General features: G+C 36.0%; 1 protein-coding gene across 1 annotated transcript in view; it reads left to right on the plus strand.

The window, feature by feature from the left end:
* Window positions 1-14727, plus strand: part of LOC103717832 — a 66649-nt gene that overhangs the window by 31567 nt on the left and 20355 nt on the right. The window contains exons 5-7 of the mRNA XM_039116265.1: window positions 4287-4344; window positions 10201-10311; window positions 14617-14676. Coding sequence (XP_038972193.1) covers window positions 4287-4344; window positions 10201-10311; window positions 14617-14676 — 229 coding nt within the window. The remainder of the gene's footprint in view (window positions 1-4286; window positions 4345-10200; window positions 10312-14616; window positions 14677-14727) is intronic.

A 14727-nucleotide genomic window follows, 5' to 3' on the forward strand; every position in this document is an offset into this window, starting at 1 on the left:
AAGGGCCCGAAGCCCTCCCTCTGGGACGACGCTCGCATGGTCGTCCCTTGCCGGCACGAGGGCCGGAAGCCCTCCTCCCTCTGGGAACTGCCCTCGCACGGGCGCGAGCGGAGAATCATGCGCCCAGCTCGGGCCCGTGCGCGATTCCCAGCACAGGAAACCGCGCCTGCGGCCTGTTCCCCGCGCAGGGAATCACACTTGCGCGGGGCCGCGCGCCCATGCGGGGCAGCCTGCGCGGGCCATTTAATGCCATATAGTGGTATTTAATGCCACTCCGTAGCATTTAACGTGGATGCGCGCGCGTCCGCGCGTTGTTTTTTTCTGCTTTCAGACTTTACTGCTTCGTTGGCCCAGTACGGTACCAGTTCGGTTCGGTACCGTACCGGTACCAGTGTCTACTGGTACATCAGTATGATCGGCACGGTGGACCTCGTTCATCAAAACAATTTATAATGAAAAACCGAAGTCACAATTATTTAAGAAGGTATGAGATACTTCAAAATGGTGAAAACATTATTTTAAATTTCAAAAAAACTTTGATGTTTCACATAATTTCACATTTTTTTATAAAGGTTCACTTACACTTTGTAGGTCACTATATCCGCACTATTGATGCAATTGAGGATCCTCTAGCCCACTTTACTCAGATGAGGCCACTCATGGTCCTTGTCGCTAATGCATGCGAAGCCACTTATAACCTTTAGGTCCACCTATATGACTTGGCTAAATGTATACATATCTCTTCTCTAACAGTTCCTATGGGACTACTTATATACCATCTAGCTAGGGGTCCACCGTCCCCATGTATCTTTTAAATCTTATGTTCTAATTTTTAAATTTAGAAGGATACATGAAAAAAATAGGTGCAGAAGAGGTTCTCATAAGAATAGAATTTTAAGGTAGAAGTCACATAAATAAGACTTTAAGAATATCAGTTTGAAAACTCATATGGTTTCATAATTTCCACATAAAATGCAAACATAAATTCTATTGACATAGTACTAGATTACGAATAAGGAATGATTCAAAAATTATTGCAACTAATCAAAGTTTTGAAAACAACAAACAACTCAATTGAAGCCTATTGTTGTTTATAATTTCAAAATAAACCCTTAACTTTAGAAATGACCATAAAGTTTGAAACTCCAAACCAGCAGATAGGCTTGAACTTGAAATTGTTCACAAAGTTTAAAAGCACAAAAGAAACTTGGCAATTTGGGAACCTTGGTTTTAGAATTTCAGAACAATAACAAGTTCAAAAAAACACAGTAGGTAAATGTACCTTAAACTCAAAAAGCATAGAAAAATTCCTTACAAGATCTTGAATTTTAAAAAGGACTGTAAGGATTAGAATATTCAAATAATATAAAAGGTTGAAAGTGTTTATGAGATTAAAAAACACAAACGAACCTTGAATACAAGGCACATGGTAAGAGATACTCACAGTTTTTGCAATTAGACTCCACAAAAAACTTGCACGAACTTTTATTTCCTCCCCTCTCTCTCACACTAAAAGGCCTACACCTTCCTTTTGTTTCCCTTCTTGGCCTTACCCTCAATGGATCCTATTTATAGGCTTAGTAGGCCAGTTAACTAGGTTAGGCTGGTGGTGGGGCTAAGCTATCATGGTTGATTTGGGTAGGTTAGTTATTTGGTTAGATTATTAGACTAACAAATTACTAAAGACAATTTTTTTTTACATGAATATCATCTTTCATTTATCTCCAACATTACATGTAAATAAGGGATTACCGCATTTGAGTTCAACGAAAATGAAAAGAAAAAAAACAAATTTCATAATAATAAAAAATTGATTTTCCACCTTTAGTACCAGTTCCAGATTTTTCCTGTTGCATCAATACAATGAATTTTAAATGTAAGGAATTTCTCTAATCTTAAAGGCTCATAAGTTTTATTCTAGGATAACATTGATATAAGTCAAAAATTTAGTAAGAAAGTCATTTATCTTAGTCTCTTAAGCATCTCATCTAATGCAACACTCAAGGTTCGCCATATCGATTCCGAACCAAGACTCAGTACGAGGGCCGTACGGAGTCTCAATATGCTGAACTGACCCATCTACTGGGCGTATGGACACTGTATCAGTATGATACTTGTACGGGATCTAGTTTTGAGATTAAGAACCTTGGTGACACTAAATAATACCTAATGGTCTAACGCTTTTGTAGAACGATTCATTTTCAAATTTTGCATACATACACATATATGTATTTTTTCTAAGTACAGGTTGGGTTGTTATAGAATTATAGTCACAAGCAAACACTCAACATCTTGGTGAATGAGGGCTTCCTTGATGTGCCTTCTAAATTAGCATCCTATTGAGCCATAGAATTGTAAGTTCGCAGAAAAGAAAGAAAAAAGACAAGTTAATAATCAACTATAATAAACTGAAAGTCTACCACTACTTTAACATCACATATTACTAAATTTCTAATCATGTGAAGTTGTGAACTCATTCTTGATGGAAGGATACATGCCTACATATATGGCAGAAGGATTTAAAGTGAGGCATCATTTACACTAAAGAGAAGGCATAAATTTAAAAACTTGATGATTTTTGGTGTATCATTTGTCAGCTGCATCAAGAGAAGGAGCTCTAGTAATTGGGATGGAGCTGCATCAAGAGTTTGGATGGAGAGCCATAAAAGCAAATTGGGATGTCTATGCACCTAGTAATTGTCTCCACAAAATAATGTTTACTATTAATAATAATGAAATCTAATTCATTGTATACTAAAAAATGCATTATGTGGGTATATGAAAAAAATTATAAGACAATCAATGGCACAAATGTGGTTAAACTAAGATTATTTTGATAATGGTAGAATTCTAATAATCTATGATGAGATGGAAGCATTAGGAAGCAAAGGTGCATGATTAGTATGAGATACTTTTAAGGGGAATGGCATCTTGGCTAGATGATTCGAGCTACTAGGGGGTTAGTGAGAGTTGAGTGATGGTTTGGCAAAAATTTATGTGTATTTGATGCATAAGAGGCAAAAATTGATGAGTCTAACTGTTTGGTTGGATTTATTAACTTGAATTTGTATGTAGGTCCTTAAAGTGGTTCAAACATTTGAGGCATTGAGAAATGAAATTTATGTTGGAGGATGTGATCGACACTTTCATTCTGTCATGCCTTGAGAGTCAGACTTATCCAAATCCCAATATGTGACGTTGTAGTTGATCAAATGCTAGTACAAAAGTAGCACCCAAGGTTCATCGTACCGTTTGGTACCATTCCATCCTAGGTGTACCATACCGTACTGGTACCAAACCGGTATACTAAACCATACTGTATGACTATGAACACTCGGTCCGTCGAGTTGTACTGCATCGAATCACATATCGATATTGTAATAGGATGATACTAGTACGGAGTCCGATACCGAGACGGCAAACCTTGGTAACCCAATATTTAACCTTCTTAAACAAACTATATGATGAAGCAAAAATGTAACTAAAAACATTTTACAAGTTATAGATCTTCAAAATGTTGTAGATATCCGATTATGCATAATGCTTTATGCAAGGATTTAAGTGTTGCTGCTATATGGTGTGCTGGCTAGTGGTTGGCATGGGGCATGTTATTTGCCGTTCTGGTGCCAAGAAAACATGTGCTGGCGCATGGTAGGCATGGGCATAGTAGCATTGGCACACTTTATGGCTTGAGCATGGGGTTTTATAGGTTTTTTTTTAAAAAAAATCTAATGGCATGGGCATTGGGTTTTATAGCTTTTTTTTAAAAAAAATTCTGATGCTCGAAACTTCATCTTAGTTTAGCTAAGAGTTGTTGCATATGTGAGAACAGTACTTTAAGGGTACATATTACATAGTATCATACAAGCAAACAAGTAGTTTTGTTTGCATGTTGAACACTTTGCAGTGTCTTCAAAACTAATATGTCATCCTAACTAGTTAAATTTTTTGATTGGTGCAGTTTGTTTTGATGACTTGGGCCCTGAATAGTAGCCACATCCCTGAGTATCTTTATAGGACTTTATGCACTGTTGAACCTGCTCTGCTGTTCATGAAATTGAACTGTGACATGCTGAGTGATCAATTCACACCATTGTGTCTTTAGAAACTGAAATATTGTGTACCTCTGTTGTTTTGCCATAACAATTTTTCCTCTCATCAAATGTATCCTTCAAGTTCACTGAAATCCTGATCTATACAAAATATTTTTAATGATTGTGGAGAATTCTCTGTTGTTGCTCTTGTCAATTCATATGTTATTCCTGATGTTTATATTTATGCTGAAGGTCTGTTGCAATGCTTGTAAGAAGCCGGTCAAAGCCAGTCAATATGCAGCCCATGCAGGTTTCAGCTTATGTTTTTATTTTCTCCAAATATGGTTTTTGTATTATCCTTACGCTTATGACTAGTGTATGTTGTTTTTGGTATTATCCTTATGCTTACCACTAGTGTATGTTGGTACTGAAATTTCTTAAAGAGAGAAAACTGTTTCTTGTGGTCTAAACTTCCAGCCCCACTTGTTGAAATGTTATGTTCTCCAATACATAGATTGTTTTTACAATTTTATATACTTAAGAAGAAGTGGTCTCTCTTTTTTTCCATCAAAAAAAAAGTGACCACCTCTTCCGTGGCATGAATTTCGTGGAATAGAGTATGCCAAATGACTGGTCTATTTTTGTTTAAAGAGAGTAATTTTGAACCATCTTATAAGTTGCTCGAACTCGATTAGTATCATGAGTACTTAATATGGTGTCTCGAATGGATGCCAAATGCAAGTTGGTGAATTCATTTTATGCCCTAGCTATTTTGTAAGTTATTTTGGCGGCTAGGGGGAAGCCAATTCCATGTTGATTCCACATTTTAAGAGTGGCTTTATAGATGAAGTATCAAATTTTGTGCTTGTGGATAGTTTTAGTATGTTACGATATTAGGCATCTCTAAGATAGTTTTATTCAACAGGAACTTTGGCTTGTTTGAACAAACCTAACTTTAAGCCAAATGGATGTTGTCGAGCAGGGAAACCTAAATACAGGTAAGACTGTAAGACATTATATAAACAAATCTAACCTCCAAACTAACAAGATATTATTATATTAAATTAAATAATCTGAAGCATAGACAAGAGGTTCAAAATATAAAGTGAAAAAAATGTCATCTTATATTTTCTTTAAGATTCTAGGATCATTCAATTAGATCAACAAATACAGCATACAAAGTAGAATGGTTGCAAGAAGTCAAGAACCATCATATACTAATATATATGTCTATGCTGATGTCATTGAGGGTCAAGCACTTTGTCTTTTGGGACCATCTTGACGTAGTATCTCTCTCAGAACTGTTGGAAACCATTATGAAAGTTTTCAACTCACCAAATAAAGTCCATTCATGGTTGAGGATTAAAAAGCCTCTAGGTTTGTACTGAATGGAGCCCCTATCAGTACAGGGAGGCTCAGTTCAGGAGGAAACTGGCCAACTTGACCCTAAATTGCTTGTGAATTGAGTGGTTCGGGACGTAGTACCTTCAATTTGTTATGGTGCCACTCAGAAGAAATTGGAGGTCTTTTCTCCTTTGTTTTGCACTCCATCTAGCTAAAAACAAAGAGAGAGGGCATAACCTTGTAGGAGGATTTCAAACAAGGATTCAAGCTCGGATTTACCACTTTTTGACACCAAATCACTTCGTTCAAGTTATAAACTCTCTTTGCTCTATTTTTCCTAATTTTGGAAAATTGAAAATGATTCCATATTTAATTGTAAGATTGAGGGAAAACTTTATCAAAATGTTGTCTAAATTTTATTAATGCTCAAATTTATGCTTTAAAGTACGAATCTAGACCAATTTCAAGAAATTTGTGGGTTTTGGGTACCCATAATCTCACCTGAAAAATCATGTAAATCTGAAATTACTCGGAGCAAATATTGCTTGTTCGGGCTGATTTCCAATATGTTGTAGGGAAATGGGGAGATCCACAAGCTTACAAGAATATTTTTAAGTCTTTAAAAAGATATTTTAAAATATAGTTAATAGATAAAATTTGGTAAAAAATTGGTACTATGTTTTTATTGCTGATATGCAAATGCTACCAAATTTTCAAGATTTATAGGTTCAATTTGACTGATGCTCGGGTGCCACCTAGCAATACTCGAACTGTTCTAAATTCGAAGTTAACCAAACAAAAGTACATTTGTTTGGGTTGATTTTTTATATGATGTATTTATGGGGCCAGTCTACTATAGTCCTCAATTAACCAATCAATTTTACGATTATTTTAGATTTTTAAATATAATTTTAGACTTAGTTATTTATTAGATATATTTTTGATTTCAGAATATTATACATATAATGTTAGATAATTGTAAACTAATTTCTGAGATGGTGTGCTTTTTGCGAAAACTTATTTTTTGTTTCTTAATTATTAAAAAGTATATATTTAAACGTTTATAATTTATCATGGAATATATTACCTATGCACATAATTTGAATGTACTAATCAAGTGCATGAAATGAACATGCCCTCCAACCTAGGCTACAAAAATTTCTGAAATGTAAGAAAATCGATAAAAATATATAGAATAAATAGTAATGCGGTCATCCATAATAGCATGTCACTGATGATTTCTTGAAATCTAATTGCATTTCATTTGCTAATTTAACCCATATATATTTTAAATGTATTCTAGATCCCAAGTTATGTGTAGCTTGCACAATAAATATGCATGCTATTGACCTCAACATGCACAAAAACCACATATCAGGCACTAAAGTTGATATGTCCACCTTTTTCTTTGCAAAAATGCAGTACAATTCAAGAAAATATAACAAAAAAAAAAAAACGCAAACTAGAGTTTTGAAAGCCAAAAAATGCCGTATCAAGGGTGTTTAGTCCATGTCCATGATATTGGCATGAATCCTTGGTATGGTGTGTGCCATACCCATCCTTGGTCAATATGGGCACGATCTTTAGTATTTCGATATTTGCCTATGATTAAGTATAATCTATTATTTGTATAAAAAATCCATATATATATATATATATATCTTTGCTAATCGTATTTTGATTTTATGAAAATAATACATTCACTTATAAACTCAAAAAAACAATCCTTTTTTTTTGTGTGGAGGGGGATGCAGTGGTGGGTGTAGTAATCACTGATGTGTATGATTTTTCGACCTTTGTTCCTGCTATTTAGCCCTTTTAAGCTTCTGGCATTGTTATTGAATTGTGGGATCCATATTGTAGCAAATTTGTTACAAGATGGTATACATCAATATGAGCAACTTTCTATATCCTACCTGTTATCCTTTAACGTCATGCCTCTTGTATGATACTTTATGAATGGTTGGGGTCTTGGATGGGCAGTTCAATAGGGAGAGAGAATTTTTTTCTCCCTCCTATTTCATAAAGTATATCACTTTGAGGTCATGCAAACAGTGTATTTAAATTTTTGCATTAATCCAGCTTAATATTTGAATGATAGGCTCCCCAGGCTTGCTGAAAAATTTTGCCCTATCAGCCAAAATCATCTTAAAACATGATGCCCTTATTTCTAGCAACAAAATAGATCATTTGAAGCAATATCTCTGAATTTTGTATCCACTTTTGTGTGCCTAGAATCTGTATTTCTCCTAGTCACATACTTTATTCAAGCTCATCTTCAAAAATGGAAAAATTAAATTACAATGGTTCTAAAATTTGTCTAGTCTAATTCTAATGCTTTAGGTAATTATTTTTCGAAAACCATCTTTGATCTTATATTTGATAATTGATACCATCTAATAAATTAAAATTCTGAAGGACATCACTGAAACTCATTGTTATGTGATATAGTAATTTTGTATTTCAGGTTTTATGATAAGAAAGATACCTAATACTTGCCTTCCAAAAGATGCTTTTGCATACCAACAACCAAGGTTCATAGTCTTGGTACCGAACTGCATACTGATAGCTGACCGTTATTATGGTACTAGTACCATACCGAACCATATGGTATACAATTTTTTTTCCACATTTTTAAGCTTCCTTTATTTATGTGAAATTTACTAAAAAAGTATAAAGTGTGTCACCATCAAAAAATACAACACATGCTCCAAGAAAACATGTTTGAAATATCTTTGCATACAACTAAAATTTCATGAATTTTGAATTAATTTTTTATTAGTTTTCATCATGGAATGCCGTACCGGTCCGGTCTTAGACCGGTACCGGAACCACAAGAAAATCGGTATCTCCGGTTTTCTTGTGCGAACCGGCCGGTACGGAGCCCGTACCGGTCGGTACCGGCCGGTTCGCACCGGTACGAATTTTTTTTTTTATGAACCACAGCACGAGGTGCTGTGATTTTTGGCTCGCGGTACCGGCCGGTACTGTACCGATACCGGCCGGTACGTACTGGACCGGACCGGTACCGTACCGGTCCGGCCTGCCACCGGTACCGGTACGGCGGACCTTGGTTTTCATTAAAAATAATATTTAGTTTAAATAAAAATCTCAAATAATTAATTCTAGCTAATGTAGCCCTTTTATATAAGCACCACATCTTTGTAATCCCATATTAAGCACTAAGCCTGATTAATCTAGGAACGACTTTAAAGTTGGGTGCATTTTAGCATCTTCCGAGCAATTTGATGGGATTGGAAAAAAGTAGAGCGATTATTGCCACATGTTCTCAAGCTTCCATAACATCGAGCAAGAATTTATCTCCTTTTGACTATGATTGGCCATCTCTTGATACAATTGATACACTCGTGCAATGTTATCCTTTTGCAAGTACAACTCATGCAAGGTGTCAAAAATCTCTTTTGTAGTAGACAAGAAGATCAATCCATCTCTTACATGAGGGTCCATGGAGTTTAAGAACCATGACATAACCAAAAGGTTGTTTGCCTCCCATTCATCATAATCACGGATTTAGGGTATCATCATCCGACTTATGGATTTTTCCGTTTTCATACCCAAACTGATATTTTCCACCAAATGATTTGATTGTAGCCTTGCACCAAGTCAAGAAGTTATCCCATTCAATTTCATTGGGATAATTTGAAATTCATGGAAAATTTCAATTCTCACCATGTAATAGTACGCCTATATGTCGATTTTTAGATTGGTTTGAGAATCAATTAATTTCCCAAAAATTATTCAAATTGTTCCAAAAAAGACATCAGATAGCATGGTGCATTGTACTAATTTTTATGTAACATCTCCTTTATTTTTTATTAATTTGAATCCAAAAATATATTTTTGATAAAAATAAAATAAATATCAAAAAAGGTTATATCATCGCACAAATTTGATTAGATCTATGATATATCACTAAATCATATCTAAATACAAAATTTTGGAATGATTTTCCCATATTTTTTCATTTTCTATCCATTTATGGGATGTCACAAAAAAAATGGAAGAGCAAATATGGTAAAAAATATCTCGTTGAACATTAGATTTGTCCTCCCTGCTTTCCCTTCGACTCTCTTCCTCTCTTTGTCTCCTCCTTTCTTTCTCTCTTTCTCCTCCCTTTTGCTTGTTACAAGTGAGACAGAGGGAGAAAAGGGTGTGATGAGCTTTGCTCCCTCAATATTGAGGGGGAGGGGCTAATCAAGCTTGTACCGGGCTCTTAGCAAGTTGAGCAGCTTGGAAGCAAGCAGCTTTGGGCAGTTTAGCCTGGTAAGGACCGGTTTGCACGGTCCAAGCCCTATTTCGTGCAAATACCATGAATTGATTCTTGTTCATTGTCGATACTGTACATACTCGACCGAATAGGGTGGTTTGTTCTTTACAACAAATCCCTGCCAATAACCATTGTCGACCCATATGTGCTGTATAAGAAGATTTTATGCTTCCTCTTCCTTTACATCTAGATATCATATCAATGTGCTATAGATGTTCCTTGTTTAAGTTGATGTTGAACTTGCACCTTTGTCCTCTATGGGTTTTTGATAGTTGTAATTCACAAATTTCTTGTTTACAAATTTAAAACCTTTTATCCTCTTTAATGTTCTAATTATCAATATTGGTTATTGAATCATTTATTGTTAATATTGAATATTGAATCATCTATCATGTTACATAATAAATGTTCTCTTCTGAATACAAGTTAAACTATGAATATATTCTCTCTCGTGATTGTTACTGCCTGCTTATGTTACTAAAATTTTGAACTGGTGGGGCGATGCTTCATTGTATAAACATCTAATTCCTGCAGAGCGCTGTAGGTCATTAAACTATATGAAAGATGTTGCTCTGGAGCTTGATGGTCGTTCTGGTCGTAAGAAGCCTCCAAGGAAGGGGAGAAAAATATTGCAAGCAACTAATGGTATTATCCTTTTACTTAATATCTTAGCATATTATGTAGTGATTTGTTTTCAGTTATATCTTTTTGTAAGCATAGTAACCTTTGAAAGAATAAGGAATATGTTTTAAGTTGGTTATCTAGCTTATATATTGTGCTTTATATATGTAATCAATTCCGCATAATATATCAAGAGTTAGTTTTCTTGTCTAGATTCCAAGTTCAGGGAGCCTTGGATAGCATTGGCTAAGGTTAAGGTCTGTTGTTTGTTTTAACTTTGTCCCTGCTGACCTCATATGGATGGGATGAAGGGGTTTCTTTTATTTAATATAGCATAACTTAAGTTATGTTGATATTTGATAGAGAGCATAGAAACAACAAAATATGCTTAGTCCTAGCAGGCGTTGAAAAATGCTACCAAAAATCTTGGAAATGACAGAGATTCTTGAGTTGGGATGGCTCTATGTAAGTGAAAAGTTCTGACTTATAAGAGAAATAAGCATGTTATTATTGATTTGTTAAGATGGAAGTAGTCTCTTGGTGCCAAAATAGAAATTACAACCAAGGAGAGAATCAGCAGGACTTCTAAGCTGCCAGCTTAAGTTGCTGCTAATATACTAAAATATTCTACTCAAATTGTAGCAAGATATGATGGTTATGTCATCATAGAAAAGGTTAATTTTGGGAATAGCAACCTGCATCGAGTAGAATCCCATGAACTGATAGGAAAGTATTAAAATGTTTACAGCGAACATCTCAGCGTCATTATCTTTTTCCTATTATTTATCAACTTTACTCCTGCGGTGAGCGAGAGCAGTGATCTTTAAACTCTTTCACCAAACAAGCAATGTTAGAAAAGAATTTCCCTTGCCAACTCTGTAATGATTTTCAGGGGACAAATAACCACAGTTTTCGCTTTTCAGGATGGCTTCCCAAATTCTAGATCATCTTTGATGGACTAGGTTTCAAGCGCCATCTTTGCAAGCCTTGATAATGGCAATTAGAGAAGAAACTGATAAAGCTTTTGACAGCCATCTAAGGATGGATCTGTTCACTGGAAAATGAAGTGTTAAGTTCAATAATATTTCTTAAGAAAATATCAGTCTTCCCTCTTTTTGCATTCCATTCCTGCTTAATGATAAATTTTCTCTTGATAGTGAAGTCCTTTCAACCGAAACCTTGCCTTTTAAGCTTATCAGCCATAATTCCTGGAAGAATGGTAATAAAATACACCACTAGGTTGACATAATCAATTTGCTACAGAAAATGGAACTTTTGTACAAATAATCAACAGGTTCCTGATACACTTTTAGTCTTTAGGAGATAAAAGAAAGTCTGATCAGCCATAGGATAGATCATAACCACTGCTTACAGAGAGCTCTATGATCATCCACCTTGCCCCACTAAATAACAGAAAACAGAGAAAAGCAAAACCTCTGTTGCTGCCATCTGAAAAGTTAAATTAGGTCTGGATTTTCTCTACTTTGGTGTATAAATTGTTTCCTACATTGCGGCTATATCACATAAAGCTTCAAAAGTGACATTGGTTCAAGGATCTTTCACAATGTATTGAGAGAGAGGGTAAGGAATGGATTGATGCTCTACTTTTTTGTGTGTGTAAAGTGCTCGTAAGGTCTTCTTTTACTGGATAGCTATGCCAGCTATAGAAGTGCTTAATCACAAGCAAAAATATGAGAAAGGCCTTCTAATGAGACATTGAAGAATTGGATGCTATTCTGCTCCAAGGCCCAATGGTAGAGTCATGAAGGAAGATCACTTTCATTCCATTTAATCAGATCAGTGGGGCCTCACTTGTGATTCTGACTCAGGAGTACCCAAGGTTCGCCGGACCGACCGTACCGACATACCGGTGAGCATCGGTACCGGTTCGGTACTGGTTGGAATCGGTACCGAACTGGAGACGTGTGTGGACGTGACCGCGTGTGGACGTAAAAAAAAAGCAAAAAAAATAAAAAAATGCGCGGACGCGTTAAATGCCACTCTATGGCATTAAATGGCTCACATGGGCTGGCAGCCCGCGTGGGCGCCCTGCCCCGCGCGGGAAACCGTGCGCGGGCGCTATTCCTGAGCCGCGAGCGCGGTTCCCTGAGCGGGGAATCGCGCGTTCTCCGCTCGCGATTTCCAAAAAAAAACACTACACGTCCGCGCGGACGCGTTAAATGCCACTCTGCGGCATTAAATGGCCCACGCGGGCTGGAGCCCGTGCGGGCGCTCTTCCCTGCGCGCGGAAAAAATGCGTTTGAACCAGTGCGAACCGGGCCGGTTCGCACCGGGACAAGTACGGAACCAATTGGTTCTGACCCAATATGGGTCGGAACCGATTCTATATGCTGTACCGTACCGATGCCTGTCGGCACCGGTTCGGTACAGGCTAAACCGACCGGTTCCGGTCGGTTCAACATACCATGGGAGTACCACATCTTTATATTTTATGTTATGTCTTTCTTTAAAGATGGTGATAGATTGGTGACATTAAGAATTCATGAATCATGACACAAACTACCTTATATCTTTCTGATTCCTGTTATTTGAAACATGAATTGAGAGTTTTGCTTATATTCATTGGAAAGAAGTCTTTGGTTATAGATCCTAGCATTTCCTAGATCAACTATTTACTGTAGAAGAGCAAAAAAAATTTGAGTCTATGGGTGGTATTGTTGTTAGTGGTTCGGAATCAAATTACACTAACCAGAGTGGCATGCTATGTTCAAAGTCCAGAGAGGCTCAAAGTATGCCTCATTTTCTCTGCTTGTTCGTTCATTTTTTTTTTGCTTATCTAACCTTTTCAGAATTATTCTTGTCCTTTTATCAACAGACATCCTATAAATGTTGTAGATCTTTAAAGTTGTATGCATTAACTCTTGCTTTATCCTGCAACATCTAGATAATGGATGTTGTAGCCTTTAATAGTTTGTATCCTTTTGAATTGATCTATAGTTATAGATTACTGGTCTTCTATCAGTGATAAGAGGTATTATTAATAAAGAATAATATCTTAAAGCATTGGTAGATTATAATATGCATCTTTTTTTTATCAAGGTTGGGGTACCCAACCCTTAGTATTGTGAAATGTAAATAATTCTGAATGAAAGGCACAAGGAACAACATTCTAGATGTACAGACACATCATATCTCTACAGTCTGTATTTAATTTTTACTTGATCATATGGTATTGCATCATGATAGTACATCTTTTACACTTTCTTGTCAAGGACTCTACTCATGTATTAGAGTCCGAATTGCTATATGAGACATTTGCATGAGCTCTCCTACACATTTTGCTAGAAACATTTGATTCAAATACCGTGGGATGGGGGCATTCCGGTTTCCCAGAATGGGATGTGTGGCCCACCCCATCTTGGTGGTCATCTCCTCCGGGCATCCTAGTACTTCCTTCAGACACCTTTTTTATGCTTTTTTAATTTTTTTAATTTCTCTAGGAGGTTTTAAATATTTATTTGTTTTTAAATGTGTTTGGATTTGAAAAATAATGTATTTAGGTTAAATTGTCCCTATTTAGTTGACTGGAAGGCCAGAAGCTATCTAAATGTACCTGTAGGCTGTACCTATCTCTTTTTGTCTTCTTTGTGCTCGTCATGCTAGTATACTTGTGTAGCTTGAGCATCACTTGCTGCCCATATATTCTTTATATGTCAGTGAGACAAGTGATTTTGTTCATCTTAAAGAATATTAAGGATCTTTATGTTGATTTTTTACTGGGCCCCTGAATAGTGAAATTGAACCCTATTTTATCCACTGATGAATGATATTTTTTGAAAAAAAAAAATTTTTCAACATTGCTTCCAATCTATTGGATCTTTTGATTGCTTTTCTATTCAATTGGTTATGATTGAACATATTTTGCTTGCCATTATGCCTCCACATCGTACTCTTTCTTGTTTTGTAAGTTTAACACTTTGACCATCCTATCTGTAGTCCTTCCAGTATATTGTCCCTACCTCGGTATTTTACATTGATTTGATCTGTGTAATTATTTCACTTATACTCGTAGTGTTATGTAAATTCTCTTCTCCTTTCTATTCCACTTCTTTCTCCCATTGGATGCTCTTTCACCTTTTACTTTTGGCCAATGCTGGCCTGGATATTTGATTCTTTGATGCATCTAGGTAATCTACTTTGATTATTTTTGTCAGCTGATTTTGGCTTGTAGTTGAATAGGAACATCTTATGGATGTATTTGCACGAATTATAAAAGAAATATTATTCTTTTTTTGATCCAACTCATCAAGTGAATTGCTTTTCTTGAGTATTCATGAGGCTTGTCTGCATCAATTCTTTGTTATGTAGGGACATCAGCATCGGTTGATCATACCATAGTACTTGATGCTTCTGAAATGGATATTGGAGGTACAAACTGTTTACTAGATGCAATATATGCTTTGAAAGAACTTTCAATAA

Source organism: Phoenix dactylifera, unplaced genomic scaffold, assembly GCF_009389715.1.
Source record: "Phoenix dactylifera cultivar Barhee BC4 unplaced genomic scaffold, palm_55x_up_171113_PBpolish2nd_filt_p 000077F, whole genome shotgun sequence".
Lineage (NCBI taxonomy): Eukaryota > Viridiplantae > Streptophyta > Magnoliopsida > Arecales > Arecaceae > Phoenix > Phoenix dactylifera.